This window comes from Sesamum indicum, linkage group LG8 (assembly GCF_000512975.1).
Source record: "Sesamum indicum cultivar Zhongzhi No. 13 linkage group LG8, S_indicum_v1.0, whole genome shotgun sequence".
Lineage (NCBI taxonomy): Eukaryota > Viridiplantae > Streptophyta > Magnoliopsida > Lamiales > Pedaliaceae > Sesamum > Sesamum indicum.
Genome location: NC_026152.1, coordinates 80,839 through 98,043, shown reverse-complemented (window position 1 = coordinate 98,043; position 17,205 = coordinate 80,839). Strand labels below are relative to the sequence as shown.

At 39.3% G+C, this 17,205-nt stretch overlaps 4 protein-coding genes and 1 non-coding gene across 8 annotated transcripts; 2 read left to right on the top strand and 3 right to left on the bottom strand.

Moving 5' to 3' along the window:
• LOC105167234 (probable zinc transporter 10) lies at positions 331–1,898 on the top strand. The gene is made up of 2 exons (XM_011086862.2): positions 331–1,009; positions 1,334–1,898. Exons 1-2 carry the CDS (start codon positions 419–421, stop codon positions 1,787–1,789), a joined length of 1,047 nt encoding a protein of 348 aa, XP_011085164.1. The 5' UTR covers positions 331–418; the 3' UTR covers positions 1,790–1,898.
• Positions 3,253–5,663, bottom strand: LOC105167233 (peptidyl-prolyl cis-trans isomerase FKBP17-1, chloroplastic). 4 transcript variants are annotated; one of them, XM_011086861.2, is made up of 5 exons: positions 5,238–5,663; positions 4,985–5,107; positions 4,302–4,418; positions 3,737–3,890; positions 3,253–3,644 (listed from the first exon to the last, which is right to left on the bottom strand). In XM_011086861.2, exons 1-4 carry the CDS (start codon positions 5,550–5,552, stop codon positions 3,768–3,770), a joined length of 678 nt encoding a protein of 225 aa, XP_011085163.1. In that variant the 5' UTR covers positions 5,553–5,663; the 3' UTR covers positions 3,253–3,644; positions 3,737–3,767. The 4 variants fall into 4 exon arrangements, with proteins under 4 accessions (XP_011085163.1, XP_011085162.1, XP_020552009.1 ...); XM_011086860.2 differs by having other exon boundaries at positions 3,253–3,620; XM_020696350.1 differs by having other exon boundaries at positions 3,772–3,890.
• Positions 5,690–5,762, bottom strand: TRNAK-UUU. The gene has a single exon. It is a non-coding gene; the product is annotated as a tRNA-Lys (tRNA).
• LOC105167232 (protein PHLOEM PROTEIN 2-LIKE A9-like) lies at positions 5,879–6,888 on the top strand. Its single transcript, XM_011086857.2, has 3 exons — positions 5,879–6,150; positions 6,242–6,336; positions 6,505–6,888. Exons 1-3 carry the CDS (start codon positions 6,073–6,075, stop codon positions 6,854–6,856), a joined length of 525 nt encoding a protein of 174 aa, XP_011085159.1. The 5' UTR covers positions 5,879–6,072; the 3' UTR covers positions 6,857–6,888.
• On the bottom strand, positions 8,025–11,905 carry LOC105167231 (uncharacterized protein At4g19900). The gene is made up of 5 exons (XM_011086856.2): positions 10,534–11,905; positions 10,219–10,368; positions 9,486–9,620; positions 9,185–9,379; positions 8,025–8,458 (listed from the first exon to the last, which is right to left on the bottom strand). Exons 1-5 carry the CDS (start codon positions 11,730–11,732, stop codon positions 8,272–8,274), a joined length of 1,866 nt encoding a protein of 621 aa, XP_011085158.1. The 5' UTR covers positions 11,733–11,905; the 3' UTR covers positions 8,025–8,271.

The following is a 17,205-nucleotide window of genomic DNA, read 5'->3' as shown; positions in this document are numbered from 1 at the left end:
CTGAATTTATTTTCAATTTGAAGCGCCTTGTCGAATTATTGACTGTACGGCCACGTACAAAGCCAAAGTTGCCACGTGAGGCGCAAACCACGTGTCCACCTCAATCCCAACTACGCCGCACCACATGACCCCAAACCTCGATTGCACCTGGACTCAATTTAAATTAAAACTCCTATATCATTTACAACCAATATTAATTAACTAATATTCCTAAATATCTGCAATATGTATATCTTCCTTTTTTAATTATTTCTTCTTACGTAAACCACCCTACCCTCATCACCTCCTCCCTCCCTCCCTCCCCACGCTATAAATTTGGCCATCTCCTCTCTCCCCCTACTAATTCACATTCAAATTTCAGTATTATTACCTTCTTACGTACTTCCTTAGCCGCTTTCAACAAATATTATATTTTAAGATGAATTCTAAACTTGTCATCCTCTTCATTATCCTCTCCAACCTTTCCCTCCCGGTTGTCTCCGTTGTCGACGACTGCGGCGCTCAACAATATGACGCCTGCATCAACAAAAAGAAAGCCTTGCCTCTCAAGATCATCGCCATCGTCTCCATCCTCCTCACCAGCATGATCGGCGTCTCTTTCCCGCTTCTCACCCGCTCTATCCCTGCTCTCAGCCCCGACCGTAACCTCTTCGTCATCGTCAAGGCCTTCGCTGCTGGAATTATTTTAGCCACCGGATTCATGCACGTTTTGCCTGATTCTTTCGATATGTTGTCTTCCAGTTGCTTGAAGGATAACCCATGGCATAAGTTCCCCTTCACTGGATTTGTCGCCATGCTCTCTGCAATTATAACCCTCATGATTGATTCCATGGCAACAAGCCTATACTCCAAGAAACACAAAGCCGCCCTGGTGCTGCCGGAGTCCGGCGGAGATCAGGAGATGGCGGTGGTGGAGGCTGCCGCCCATTCTCATTTCCACGGCCACCACCACGGGTCCAAGTTGGAAGTTGAGGGTTCGCAACTTCTGCGTTACCGAGTAATTGCCATGGTTAGATACATATATGATAATTATTATTAATGGAGTACTGTGTATTTTAACCAATCTAAATATTATTATGTGGAATTGATTGATGACATTATTTTCATTCATGCATTTACATGACAATGACATGAAATAATTTAAGGGAAGGATTAGTCAAAACCAAACAGGTAGGTACGGCGAAGTACATGAAAAAAGTAAAAGAATATGAGGATATATATATGGAGGAAATTCAGTAGTAGTTGTATGATCGATGCATGCAAGTGGATATATATATATAGCTAGGAAAACAGTACTCAACTCCTATATACGTATAATCAACGATGAATGCAGGTATTGGAGCTGGGAATCATTGTTCACTCAGTGGTGATAGGGCTGTCTCTTGGGGCGTCTAACAACACTTGCAGCATCAAGGGACTGGTGGCCGCCCTCTGCTTCCATCAAATGTTTGAAGGAATGGGACTGGGTGGTTGCATTCTCCAGGCAGAATACAAGTTTTTAAAGAAGGCTGCAATGGCATTCTTCTTTTCAGTCACAACTCCGTTTGGAATAGCTCTGGGACTAGCATTAGCCAGCAGTTACAAAGAGAACAGCCCTCGGGCATTGATCACTGTGGGGTTGCTCAATGCTTCATCTGCAGGCCTACTCATATACATGGCCTTGGTCGACCTTTTGGCTGCTGATTTTATGGGGCAAAAGTTGCAGGGAAGCGTCAAGCTCCAAATTAAGTCCTATGTGGCCGTCCTTTTGGGCGCAGGAGGAATGTCTCTCATGGCTAAATGGGCTTGAATAGATTAAAATCACTTTCAAATCTTATTTTCAGTTGTGTTAATTCCCCAGTTTTTATTTGAAATGTAAAACTATTTCTATCTCTCAATAAGAAATCAAATCATGTGCACCTTGCATAAAATTGAAATGAACAAACTGCAATGACCACTCTATCTACTGTTACTACATGGCTGATCAGAAAGCCCAAATTTTTGAGTCCACTATATATGTAACATTAAGGGAAAAAAAGATGAAAAAAAATCAGTTTCAGTTATAATAATTTTATTATATATTTCTCATACAAACACAAATACAAAGAAAAACAGAAAAAAAATTAAAATACAAAAGGAATAAAACTTTGGAAACATATAAATTTGGTAATTTCCCAACTGGAGTCATTTTTCTTTTTGGGTAAACGTAATTTTTATCAATAAATAACACATAATACTACAACAATTGGAGTCATTTTATGAACCATTATTATTTAGGGAGGAGTAGGGGCTCATCTGCCAATTGCCCAAAATCTAGTGTACAATAATAATAAAGTCCTATTCTATCAGTTCTTATTCAACAACGTAGGAACAAAGATTTGTTAGCAAGTTACAGCCCAATGGTAATGCTATGTGTGGAGAGGCTTTCGTTATACCAAGTCCAGCGTTCGTAACACCCACAGCCCTCATTCAATTAGGTTTTGACAGGACGGCAGGTTTGAAGTTGGTCAAGTACAGGGATGATACTCCCTTTATCACAGCAGTTGCCGCCAAAGAGAAGTTTTTTCCAGGGTGCCAAGAGGAAATTATTGAAGCACAGGGGGGATAATAAGAGATGGTATTGTAATGGTGGCAGTTGGAGGCATGTGCCAAGTTGATTTCCTCCGGTGCCAGTGGTGGAGGAGAAGGACAAGGAGGCGGAGGGAAAGAAGGGGGAAGTAAAATGGGAGTGGGATTAGATAATCAGGTTGTTAGGATTGGGAATCTGAGGGTGAAGGGTGCAGCTGCAGGGATTGGAAAAGGGTTTGGTGACAAGGGAAACTACAAAGTACAAGAAGACAAGGATGATTATGCCTTGGTCCTGGGGGGAAACATTTCACTTTGAATTTGTGGAGTACCCATCCCATTTTCATTTCCATTCCCATTCAATCTTGTCTGCAGAGAATTGATTATCATCTGCCCTTCAACTTACCATGAAACCATTCGGACCATAAAGATAGGACCAGATCCTCCTAGTGTTGAATGTGCCTCATTGCAACTAATATTACTTGGGATGATTTTGTAATCAGATATTACCACTGGTTACTTTTATACACATTCTATTAATTAAATTTGACAACTTGATGCTAATTGCTTTCGTTCTGTTATTGTACTCACATCATGTTGCAAGAATAGACCCGCCCATTTAATGATTCAAATTCAATTTATCCTAAGTTATTTCCTTTAATTCCGTTCAGTCGGCAGCCCCATATGCTTATAAAACGAGTAATCAGGTACACAAGCGTTGTTCTCCTTACTTCCGGACTACACACACTCCAAAACATCATCCACCAGCTCATCTTATTGCCTATTCCAAATATTAACACACAGCTTTAGTTCCCCCAATAGCAGGTGTACAGCATATTTCACTATATTTAGGATGGCATTAATCATTTTTCACTATAATTTCCAAGTATACCAAGGCATTCTACACGGCAAGGAGGAGATAAATAGAGAACTTGGCCTAGTGAGTGATGTTGGTCACTAGCTGAGAAAATGTGAATGTCCTTGAGCAATCCAGCACAAGCGCCACTTCTCCTATGAAATACATATAAGCAAACCTCTTCTCTGGCTACATATGCTGCATTACTTGGTGCTTTTATCTGTTTACACACACAAGTAAAACACTACACTTTTCATTATGGAATCATAATAAGCAAATGCCACATTTGGAGCAATCATCAAATAATGGATTAAAACTGTGTACACAAATACTTACTGATCCGATAGAGGTGAGAATATTGGAAAGCTTACCCACGTCTCACGCTCACCAGCTCAACATCAAATATGAGAATCCCCAAGGTTGAGCCTTCTCCATTCGCCAGACGTGTTGGATTGAATATGGTAGTGAATAGCCTCTGTCTGTCAAAAAACTGCACAAAACACATCAATTAAAAATTTATACAAGTAAAGGCAGCATGAATTTGTTGTTGTTTGCATACAAAGGACATCTAAGATAAGGGAGTTATCTGGATTTTCTGAGAATTTGGTTCAACATTATTAGACACCTGGAACAAACCTTTGTGAATGGTATTTTGGTCTTCCTAATTCATACATTTTTACCTTTCAATAACTTCCACGAATTATATTTATCCATGCTTATTCCTTTTCCAACTCATTTGAATTTTTCGACCTTCAACTTTCACCTCTAAATACCAACATTGTTTCTTTGCTGAAATTTGTCGACCAGAAAGATTAGCTATAACTGGATCTGACTGCTGGTAATGGTATACAACTTAAAACAAGCAAAAATAAATACAAAAGTGATTCAAGAGAATACATACATTGGGGGGAATGGGTTCTTGAGATGTATTTTGATATCCTTCAGATGGAGGGATGATGACTCGACGAATACCACCTACTTTCATCGATCTCACAGCAGAGTCAATTCCGGATATGACCTAAATTATTTGAGATGGGCAAAAGAGGACCTGCTGTTACTTGACATGTAAGTTGATATAGAGATACATGATTGATATGAACAGAAAAAAGTTATATATGAACAAACAAGCAAACAAAGATCAAGAAGAAAAATAGAGGCTTGAGCTCAAGCATACACCATATTCAACTACACAGGAACGGAATTCCTCAAGCAGGAAATACATTTTCCTTCTTCCTTATTCGGCAAAAGTTGTGGCACTGTATATCATTGTATGTTTTTATTGATCATAGGCAGTCACACAAATAACACTACATCATTGTATGTTTTTATTTGGGAAAATTACAGTATCTATGAAGTTTTGTATTCTTAACAATCATATTCATTTTCCTCTCCTTTTCTATCTATCTTGCTGCTCTGCCAATGCAAGAAGTCAATCTTCTGCTCATCGAGCAAAACAATTACATATAGAATGAAATAGTATATACACCTAAAGCAATCGACTTTAGATAAGGAAGGAAATATGAACAAACTACGATTTGCTGAGAAGTCCAATATAAGAAACTAAAGAGCGGTGGGAGACATTACTTTGCCAGAACCAAGAACAAACTCAAAAGGAATAGGTTCCCCATTTTCATCTTTATGATCATAAGTGGAATCGAAGCGCCATCCTTGCTTTGCTGCTAATCTCCCGTAGTAATGAATTACAACCTACTCCAAACACACGCAGACAGACAAAAAAAGAAAGAAGAAACATCAGACTAATACAGTATAAATGCTCCAAGAAGAGAGTGACAAAGTAATGAAGTAGGGGGCAAAAGAAAATGGAATAAGGGTAGACCTTGTCGCCATCAGAAGGAGTTTCCCCATCACCAATCCGAAGGTCCAATGCCTTGACACCACCAGAAGCTGGGAGCTCAACGAAATCTGAAACCTGTTTGGACCAAGTATAATTGGAACAGAAGCAACAATCGGAGAAAATAGTGGTAATTGTAATGAGCGACAAAGCTCTTCTTCTTGTTGATGTGGAGGGTAGATGTGAAGGGGAAAGGGAAGCAATAGAGATTTGATTTTGAGGAAGAGAAGAGCGGACTGGAAATTGTTGCAAAATATAGGAGGCGGAGGCGTTGGATTGCAATTGAAGCACCATCATCATGCTATGGCCCCTGAGAGGGGAGGGGTGGATAACGGAGTTTCTATGGCCCTGCGTTTTTGCTTTTGCGGGCCTCTCTCTCTTGCCCCAGTAGAGACCAACCCGGAAACAAACTAAAACATATATTTTGCTGGAAAGGACGCCGTCTGTGGGAATCGAACCCACGACCACGTGGTTAAAAGCCACGCGCTCTACCGGCTGAGCTAAGACGGCTGCATTTATGATGCGCACACTATAACTAATTCTTCCTACAACGACACCTCTTTACTTTTTCTATATATATTTCAACCAAAATCACATTTGCCAGATTCGTTTGTCTTTCTTTAATTTGCTCCCGCAGAAGCAAAAGCCATAAAAATAAATCATATTCTCCACAGGCACAAGGTCTTTGCGCGTTCCCACACCCTCCCTTTGTATATATAGGGTATAGCCCAACAACGTAACAGCAACCCCACATCCTCATATATCAATCATATTCATTTCCCAATTCATTCTTTTTCTTCTTTCTACTTAGAGATTTAAAATGGCTTCAGCTCCTATTCCTACTACTAACAATACTACTCCACACCATGTGGGAGATCCTTCAATCACATTCTATGCGGTATGTACATAATTCATCTTACTTTCGTTTCTTCTTTACTTTGCAACTATACATGTTGTTTCATGACTCAAGTACACGCTGCTGCATACAGGACGGCGACAAGGAGGCTATGAAAATTCCACCCAAACATCTTAACATTGTTTGGGGCCGAGACAACCGATACTGGAAAGTACCAGATGATGATGAGTGAGTACTTGTGTACTACTACTGACTAGTCTAGTCTAGTCTAGCGTGTGTTTATGAAGCTAGGGATCTAAGAGATGGATGTACGTATGCACGTATATGGATAATTTATAAGGTGCATGGTGGATTGAGTAAATCATTCTTAATTTATTACGTATATATATGCTGCAGGGAATCGAGTGCTGAGTTAAATCAAGTGTGTTGGCTGGAGGTAACTGGTTCGGTGGAGGGCACCCGCCCCAACAAGCAGTATCAAGTGGGGTTTCATGTATCGTTTACCCCTGATGCCTTCGGCTGGGGAGGCTCTCCTCTCTACATCATGGTTAAGAGAGGCAAGGATGGGAAGCCTGTGTGGAGAAAGTTGTTGTTGAACCCTCATCAAACAAAGGAATGTGATATTACAGCCACCACCAACCCTCACTCCAATGATCCAAAACTTTACTTTGGTCTCTATGAATTGTGGAGCGGCAAGTGGAAGGGAGGTCTCAAAATTCACCACGCCTTTATACGACAATTGCCATGATCAACTATATATGTATATATATATCCTACTCTCTTTCATATATATATGTGTCGTATATTATTCTTTTTCCTAACCCCATATCTATCTATATATATATATACTTGTACTTATTGGTTGAATAAAAAAAGAAAGAGGATTGTAATTCTTGGAGATGCATATTCATGATCATAGTATAGCTCTGAAAGGTTTAGCTTAATGCATGTCTCTTTACTTTTTCTTTTTTTTTTTGATTTAGGCATGTCTCTTTACTTTGACCATACATAAATTACCATACTTCATTTGATGCATAAAAATCTTGCTACTCTCACATTCCTGAATCCATCGAGTCTTATCGTGCCGCATTTTCGGATTTTCACTGCTGCAATATTTTAGATGGGAGATACGAAGATGCGTCCACTTGACAGGAAAAAGCAATGCCACAGTGACTAATTAGTTTTAGCCAGCTAGGAGAATAATGCATTAGTCCGAAGATGAAATTATGCCAGAATTAATGGAATTTGAAGTCAGGAAAGTTGGTCAGGACTTCTAGTGGGTAGTGGGTGGGGGCAAGAAAAAGAAAGATGAAGAATTAAGCGCCAGAACTGGAATCTTGCTTTCGCCTCTTGAAAGAAAATGAAAAAATCATGTTACTTGTACGCTCAAGTGAAGAAAGGAATATAAAAACAATTGATGCAATTTGGGGACCAAAAAGGCTTGAGATAAGATCAACTCCACCTGCAAAGGAATTGCAGAGAATGTTTGAATCCCTACCGGCGACAGCGCCTTTCTGCTTAATTATATATATATGATGATGATGATGATTCCAAAGAGGCATCAATAATCAATATTGTGAGAGATGTTTGCAATTAGCCACAACAAAACACGAATTCAATCAATAATACATTAAGGAATATAGCTTACGTAATGATGCTTCTGCTTATAATGAAGAGCAAAGCAAATCATGAAACCAATTTAACACAGATATGCCACTTTCTTCACACACTTGAGTCTTTTTCTCATATATAAAAATTGGGGGTTATTGTTTTCCCACTATTACTTTTTTCTTTTTTTGTTTTTTAACTTTTTCCTTTTGGCCACTAATAACTAGTGTTCTTTCTTTACTCAAGAAATCAATCTCAGTTTTATGATCATCAAAAACAAGAAAGCCAACACATACAAACACATACTCTAAACAATGGATGTTTTCTTCTGAAATTAACAACCTATTACGCATTCCAATAATTATTGCTACCTAGCACAAATATCAAGTAAGACATACTATGTACTGGCTGGCCGAGAACAGCACCAAAAACAACAGGAAATTACACTTTCATTTCCAAGGTTTGCAATTCTCACCAACAGATTCCAAATTTGGTTAGACTCTTCAATCTATGTACTGTCTGGACATTGACTGCTGACTGCTGTACTCAAGAATATTACAACGCATCAGAGCAATAGATGCAGTAGCGATTAAGAAGCCTGAAAACCAGGCTCTCAGACTCTGGAATCATGGCAGAAGTTAAGCTGTTCCAGAAATGAAAGCCAACCGACTCATTCAAGATTTTGTTGAACAAAGCATCTTGTTCAAGCTTTTCCTTCTCTGTCCCTGGTGTAGTGAAGTATCTGTGAACCAAGTTTAAAATATTAGAGCAGGAAAAGAGAATGTAGAATAGACCCTTCCCTCTGCGGCACAACTCCAAGTAAGCTACTATGAGTATCCATAATCTACAAGCTCAAATTCCAATGCAATATTTCTTTCATCTAGCTATAATGCAAAATACAAAATTCCTCTATCCAGATTATATGAACTAATGCAGTTCAATAATTACTTGCATGGACATGGAAGTCCACTGATCTTAACTGCATGCAACTGTGGAACAAAGGTTGTTTCAGTTTATAGGATAAGCAAACAAACAAGTGAATGATAAGCTTTCTTAAAGCTAAATAAACTTTATTGGCAATTTAATAGCTTCCCATTATAAAAGGCGATACTTCATGACTTGTATGTGTTACAACTTAGGTAACCAACTAAGCCTCCATATAAAATGCAGAATTGTCATTCACAAAGTGATGCGTAAAGGCTATGACAAACCTACAGGTTTTTCTTCAATTTAGTAAATCTATAATGGTGTAATCACTACTTGAAGGAAGTGCAACTCCTTAACATCTTAATATCTGCCGGTAAGACTGTCAATCATGAAAGTGAAGCAAACCCCCCCAGAGGGTTTACAACAAGTTTAATCAAAGTGCAAGAAAATAATCTATCCATGATAGATATGATGATGAGGAGCACTTTCGCTAATCCATGTCTACAGGATTGAAGCTGCAAAACAAAATCATGAAGCATACCTTGAAATAATACTACGACCGATAGGGATAAAAACAGAAGGGGGTTGCAACAGGAGCTCGATCTTCATTTCAGAAATAACTCTATTACTTGTAAAGTTTTTGGCTACTCTGGTTAAAAGATCAGCTCCATTCCACCGCAGCTGAGCATCATCATATGATGCATAAAACTCCGCCAAGCACTCCATTATAAAAGGACTGTGCATTGAAATGACAGATTTCAGCTTCAAATATATTATAGACCCGTATACATTAACAAACGCTTAACAAAAAATTCAGAGTCAGATAGAAAATTCTAAGGTACCTGTGCTTTCTAAATGCCATTACAGCTCCATTTAACGTTTCTCCAGCAAGCTCGTCCTCAAATCCAACAGTATTATTGAGCTCAGATAATGGCTTCAGCACTATGACATCAGAATCAAGATAGATTCCACCATATCTATAGTTGACAAGAAAAAGAATCACAAATGCGTCCTGAGTGAATCGGTCCATCACAACAGGAAAAGATAACAACTGGGCAGCACAGCTCTGTCGCTGCTTGTAATATGATTTACATAGTTATAGCAATGAATATTTCATTCTTATTAGTGCATCTACTACTAAACTCTGTATACACCACTGTATTGTGCAGAATGACAGCTAAAGAATGTATGGTGCTACTTCTGTGCAACTGAAACAAAAATGCAAGATAGACCAATATACTGACAAACTTCACTTCCATGCTGAAGAAAATAACACCCTCCATCCTGATGTATTCCAATATGGCTCATTACCATAACGTTGACTCTAGAAAAGGCTTATCATAATAAGGTTCTAAGGTTTAGGAAGGTGCTAAATTGCTAATCACTCTGCATGCGTTACCAGCATTTTATCTTATCTTCAAAGTTAGGCTATTGCGTTATTAAAAATTCGAATAAAAAATGTCCTCCAAATTTAGTTTATGAATAACTAGAAATTCGGGGCAACTATAAGAGTCATTAGTCTAATGGAGTGAATTCAACAGAGGAAATAGTCTCTATATTATTTCAGTTACTTACTTGTAGAGAGAGGCAAGCCTGATGAGTTCACTGTAATGAGTTGGGTAATGTTTTGTCTTCTTCCATTCATGCCAGACTGAAGCAAATATGTGCGTCGGCGTGTCTTTCAGCAGCTCGTCAAGATTTGGCATTACAACAGCTACTCTGTATCTGGACAAGACAACAAAACCATTTACTTACATGCAATCTTTTCAATTTCTTCATTATCATAGTTACATGCACTACCCAGCACATTTACTTTCTCGCATAAGAAGAAATGGATATACAAAATATACAGACAGAGTCGGTAAGGCTTTAAACTATCAAGAAAATTACCCATCTTTCACGAACCCACTGAAGAAATTGAGATCTATAGTTTCAGAGAATACCACCACGCATGCATCTCGATGATGATATAGAAGGCTCTCGAGACCCCTCTGCTGCCGAACACCAAACGCCCATGCTGGTGAGTTCCACACCATAAAAACTCTCATCTTACACCTCCCTCTTCTGAAAAATGCATCCATAAAATTCCCAAAGGAGAGACTTCCATCCAAGCCCGGATAATAACCCCACCTCTTCCCGTCTGCGTAATATACTCTCTCCAAATGCTCATTACTCCTCACCGTACTGATATAATCATTATCTAAAGTCCTCCTATCCACCCTCTTCACTTCCTCACCTCCAGTGGTGCCACTTTTGCCAGGTGAACGAGTTTCGGACTCAGAAATTGACAATGGCTTCTTAATCAAGAACGGCGTTCTCTTAAACTCATTGAAAAGACCCTTGAGAAAGATCCTATCGCCTCTAGTCAATCCGGTTACTCCTGGTCCATCTGGGTCTTGCAAAACCGGATTATTCAAGGGATTTAAAACCTCAATATTTGACTTGAACATCCGATCCCTCCTTAAGAAATCACCCTTCTTGTCGAACCACTCTCCCCATCCTTCCCTCAAGACAGACCCCTTTAACAACAACGCATCCTCAATTTTCTTCACTTCACTCAATTTCTTCCGTAATTTCTCGCCCACTAAAATATCGTCGGACCCAAAAATGGGTCTCGAATCATCGTTCCCCAACCCTAAATCAGAAGTAAGTTTCAAACTGAAGGGTACATAGTCTTCCCAATCTTCAATGGAACGCCGGTTAAAAGATCTTCGAACAACGCCCTTGACAGGGTCGAAAAAGTAATTGGAGGTAACGGCGGAGTTCTGGTTCTGAAGGACGTCTTCGTCCTCCTCTTCGGCAAGGAATTCCTCGTTATTGTTATTGGTATCTAAAACGGCATCATCAAGCTCGTCAATGCGATCGTCATTGGAGTTGGAGGTGGTAAGAGAGTCGGAATCGAGATCGTCGAGAAGTGGGAAGGAGGAGTAGTCGTGGGGGAGAGGATGAGGGTGCTGCGGATGGGAGTTGAAGAAGGAGAGGCGACTGTGGAGGAGGGAGACGGAGAGGAGGAGGAGGAGGGCAGCGAAAAGGGCGCAGATGTGTGCGCCGTAGCGGGGGCGCCGTCGGGAACGGAGATGGCGGAGCATGTGAAGTGCTATGAAGAAGTGTGTTGAGAGAGAGAGATTAAGAGTTAAAAAGAAAGTAACAAGAGTAACGGTAACATTGACAGAAGTGTGAGTGTGATAGGCGCTCAGACTTCAGACTCAGACTCGGGATCGGGGGATTTGGATTTGGATTGGCATTTGGCACTTGAGTCCTGGACTGGGAGAGAGGGGATAACACGGGGAATTTATTTAAAAAATACCAAAAAAAAAAAATTAATAAAGTAGGGTGATTTTGAAGATTTTGGAAAATTAAGTCAACGGGATGCCACAATTTTTATAAAAGAAATTTTTTTTTCTCTATGTCACCGCGGTGACATAGATTTTATTAAAAAAATATTTTTTACTGTGCCACGCGATCATATTTTGCAGGTTTTAATAGCCACCACGGTGGCATTGATATTTTTTTAAAAAAAAAAATTAATAGCCACCGCGGTGGCATTGGCATTTTAAAAAAAAAAGTTTAATTAGCCACCGCGATGGCACTTTGCCGTTTGAATTTTCGGCCTCTGACACTAATAGAATTCAAGAATGAAAAGAAAGTGAAAAAGATTGTGGAAGAATTTTAAATTCAAGAAGCAGTAGTTGTATAACTGCACTTCTGAATTTCTCTGTTACAACCAAGAAGGATGAAACCTTCTTTTATAGACTGAGCATGATCCTTGAAGAAGATAACCAACTAACAGACTAAAAAGCGCTGACACGCTTACTCACAACGGCTAGATGAAAACGCATTTTCACTTAAACAATGTAAAAGCGCCAATCTATTCAAGAACGCGAGAACGACTTTGTCCTGCGTTTCTTCCTTCTTCTTCCCTGATCTCCTCTGTTAACTCCTTCATCTTTCACCTTGGAATTACTGCTTTGTATCAACAATATATGATGCGGATTCTCGTTGGATTTCATCACCCCCCTCGCAAGTTAAACTTGGGTGAAGATTGACCAAGTATAACTTGGACTTTAAATAAAGCAAGGAGTTACCACATAGAGGTTTTGTGAAGAGGTCTGCAATCTGCTGCTTTGAAACCACATAAGTTGGTTGAATAATCCCTTCTTTGTATTTATTCCTCACAATGTGACAATCTATCTCCAGGTGTTTAGTTCTTTCATGGAATACCGGATTTGCAGTTATGTGTAATGCGGCTTTATTGTCACAATAAAAGGGAATAGGTGTTTTGACTTCAACTCCCATGTTCTTCAAAATATAGATCAACCATGTAACTTCACAAGTGTGGCAGTCATACTTCTGTATTCAGCTTCAGCAGAAGACCTGGCCACAGTTGTTTGTTTCTTGGTTTTCCAAGATATAGGCGCTCCTCCCATGAACACACAGAAGCCGGTCAGAGACTTCCTTGTCAATTGGCAAGCAGTCCAGTCTGCATCACAGAAAACCTGAAATGAGAAATTCGAATTTGCAGGAAAGAATAAACCTGTGGAAATGCTCCCTTTTAGGTATCTGACAACGTGAATGGCCGCATTCCAATGTCCTTCACAAGGATGTTGGAGATGTTGGCTCAATTGTTGCACAACGTAGCATAAGTCCGGTCTTGTAAATCCTAGATACAACAATCTTCCGACCAATCTTCTATATTTAGAAGGGTCAGTAAGTTCTGCTCCTGTATTTTCTGTGAGTTTTAATCCAAGAGGTAATGGTGTAGTGACATGTCTCCCTTTGCTTAGCTTCACATCATCAACAATATCTTGTACATATTTGTGTTGGGACACCACCATTCCTCCTGCAGAACGAGCCATTTCCAGGCCCAAAAAATACTTTGCACTTCCCAAATGTTTGACAGTGAATAGTTTGTCCAAATAGTCTTTTACCTGCATTATTGAATCCTCACAGGCAGATGTTATTAAAATGTCATCAACGTATACGAGTAATGCAATTAGATTCAGCCCTGAACCTTTCACAAATAGACAATGGTCATGACTGCATTGAACAAAACCAAATTCACTAACTTTGTTGGTGAATTCCTCATTCCATTTTCTAGATACTTACTTTAAACTGTATAATGATTTTTCCAGCTTGCATACCTTTCCCTTTGGGATTTCATAACCTTGGGGAGGTTCCATATAAATATCCTCATCAAGGTAACCATGCAAGAAAGCATTGTTAACATCAAGGTGATGTAGTGGCCATTGCTTTCCTACAACCACAGCTAGGAAGATTCTTACAGTGACTGTCTTTGCCACAAGTGCAAAACAGTCATTGTAGTCTTCTCCCTCTACTTGGTTGTAGCCTTTGGTCACTAACCTTGCTTTATACCTTTCAATGGTGCCATTGGGATTAAGTTTTACCTTATACAGCCACTTACATCCAATGGCTTTCTTGTCAGTGGGCAGGTCTGCTATTTTTCACGTTTTGTTCTTCTCAAGAGCATTGAGTTCTTTTTGCATGGCTTTCTCCCATTCTTCCTTTCCTTGTGCTTCTTTGAAGTTCCTTGGTTCCTGCATGTCAGAAAGGTTTTCCACAAAACAAGTATGTGCTTGTGTCATATAGTAGTTAGTGTTGTCATCAGTGTTGTAACACTCATAGTCTCTCATCCAGGTTGGTTTAGTGTGCGGTCTGCTTGACCTCCTAGGTGATATGTTGTCAGTTCTTTGTTCCTGTTCTGGTTCATCACTAGGTTTGTCAAGGGACACTTTTGATTCATCAACGTTAATGATTTCACTAACTATAGGGAGTGGACAAACTATATCAGAATCATCTTCATTGTGATCAGAAAAAGGGAATGTATTTTCATAGAAAATTATATCTCTGCTTATATGTATATTTCCAGTGCTTAACTCCATAACTCTGTATCCCTTAGTACCATTAACAAATCCTAAGAATACACACTTGAGAGCCCTTGGTTCAAATTTATTTTTAAGGGGAAGAGTGTTAGTAATGAAGCAAAGGCATCCAAATACCTTGATGTGATCATAAGTAGGTTTCACTTTATACAGAAGTTCATAGGGAGACTTCCATTTAAGGGTCTTACTAGGTAATCTATTCACCAGGTAAGTAGCCATAAGTAAGGCATCAGTTCAGAATTTTAAAGGCATGTTGGCTTGAAACATTATGGACCTAGCAATTTTCAGAAGGTGTTGGTGTTTTCTTTCTACAACACCGTTTTGTTGAGGAGTATGGACACAAGTCCTTTGATGTACTATGCCTTTACTATGGAAGAAATCTTGGCATTCTTTATTAACAAATTCAGTGTCATTATCAGTTCTAACTTGCTTGATTTTAACATCAAATTGAGTAGAAACCATGTTATAGAACTGTTTCAGTTTTGATAAAGTCTGTGACTTGTGAAGCATCAAGTATGTCCATGTACTTCTACTAAAGTCATCCACTATGGTGAGCATATACTCATAATTATTAACAGAGTGCTTTCTATAAGGCCCCCACACATCCATATGTATAAGCTCAAAGACAGATTTAGTGCAAGACTCACTCAATGAAAAAGGCATTCTATGTTGTTTTGCCAACGGGCATATTTTGCATTCCATATCTTCAGTGGTTTCCTTACAAAGTTTCATTTGTTTCAGGACATCTAAACTTGTGTGTCCTAATCTATTATGCCATAGGGATTCATTACATCGAACTTTATATTTATTTAAATTGCAGACATCAGTGTACACATTCTCTTCATTGATAGGCAAGTTCAATTTAGGAGCTCTTGTCATATGGTCTTGAGGTTGTCTTTCTAGCATATAGAGCTTCCCCCGTTGTTTACCTATGGCCAATATATCCCTAGTCCGAGGGTCCTACACAAACTTGGTCTGTGAAGTGAACATGAAGGTTATCATCTCTACACAGTTTACTAACAGAGAGTAAATTGTGATTAAAAGCAGGAACATATAGAACATTTTTCAAGATGATGTTCTCTATAATGTGGACTTCCCCTGCAATCTTGACATCTTGGCTATTGCCATTAGGAAGTTTAACAGATACTAAGTTGTCACGATTATGAGCAATTTTAAAAGCAGTTAAAGAGTTGCATATGTGGGATGAAGCGCCACTATCAATAATCCATAATTGAGTGTTGGTAGTGATTATACCTGCATACCCATAGAAGTCTGCGAAATTGGAGCTCATTTGGTTAGCGTTTTGATCTTGAAAGATTCTGAGCATCTCTTTTCTGATAAGATCTGTGATGTCTGAATCTGAATTTCCATTCGAACTTGTCTGCAGATTGTTGGCTTGGAAGTTAACCCTTGAATTGACGGTTCTTGCATTGGTTGGTCTGCTTCCAGTTTTTCTTTGATCCATCATGTTTTTATACCACTCAGGGTATCCCACAAGCTCAAAGCAACCTTCTTTCAGATGTCCCCTTTTCTTGCAGTGTTCACATTGCAAGTGTTTCTTATCAAGTGTTGTCCCTTTCTTGGAATTTATCTTCACATTTCCTTGCCCTTTGATCTCAGTAACTTGTACAGCCATAACTCCTTCTCGTTCAACTTCAGAGATTTCAGAATTTACCTGCATTTGTTTCTCAATTCTGTGCACCATGGAGCAAGCTTTAGTAGCTATAGGTAGCGGGTCCATCAGCAATATCTGGTTCTTCACATGTTCATATGTGTCACCTAGTCCCATAAGGAACTATATCAGTTGTTGGGAGGCGATTTTCTCTGACATCCTTTTGCTCGCTCCACACGTGCATACAAGCAAAGGATCCAAAGATCCGAATTCGTCCCAAAGTTTTTTGAGTTTTGTAAAATAGACAGCAACAGTAGAACTTTTCTGGGTAATGGAGGTAATCTCCCTTTGAAGTTGATAAAGAAGGGGGCCATTGCTCTCACCAAACCGCGTTTCGAGGTCTGTCCATAAGTCTTTAGCAGAGTTGGTATACAGAAACGCCTCTGCAATCTCCTTTGACATGGAGCTTAGTATCCATGAGACTACCATGTAGTCGTTTCTTTGCCACCGCTCGATGGCTTATTTGTCTTCAGTGGGTTTCGCATAGGATCCGTCAATATAGCCCAATTTTTATTTGGCTTCGAGTCCTATCTTGACGGATCTTGCCCAAGTCATGTAATTGTTTCCATTGAATTGCGCAGATACGAGGGACATGCTTGGGTTTTCATTTTCCTGCAGTCTCATGCTCAAGTCATCTTCAGGGATTTTCTCTTCCATTGTTTCTTTCTTTGACATTGTGTTTGAAGCTGTTGGGATAAATGTTTGTAAACAAGATTTCAAGGTGTTAGGGTGTTGCAAAAATTTCAGAGAAGATCGTTTGAGATCTTTGCCTGCTCTGATACCATGATAGAATTCAAGAATGAAAAGAAAGTGAAAAAGATTGTGGAAGAATTTTAAATTCAAGAAGCAGTAGTTGTATAACTGCACTTCTGAATTTCTCTGTTACAACCAAGAAGGATGAAACCTTCTTTTATAGACTGAGCACAATCCTTAAAGAAGATAACCAACTAACAGACTAAAAAGTGCTGACACGCTTACTCACAACGGCTA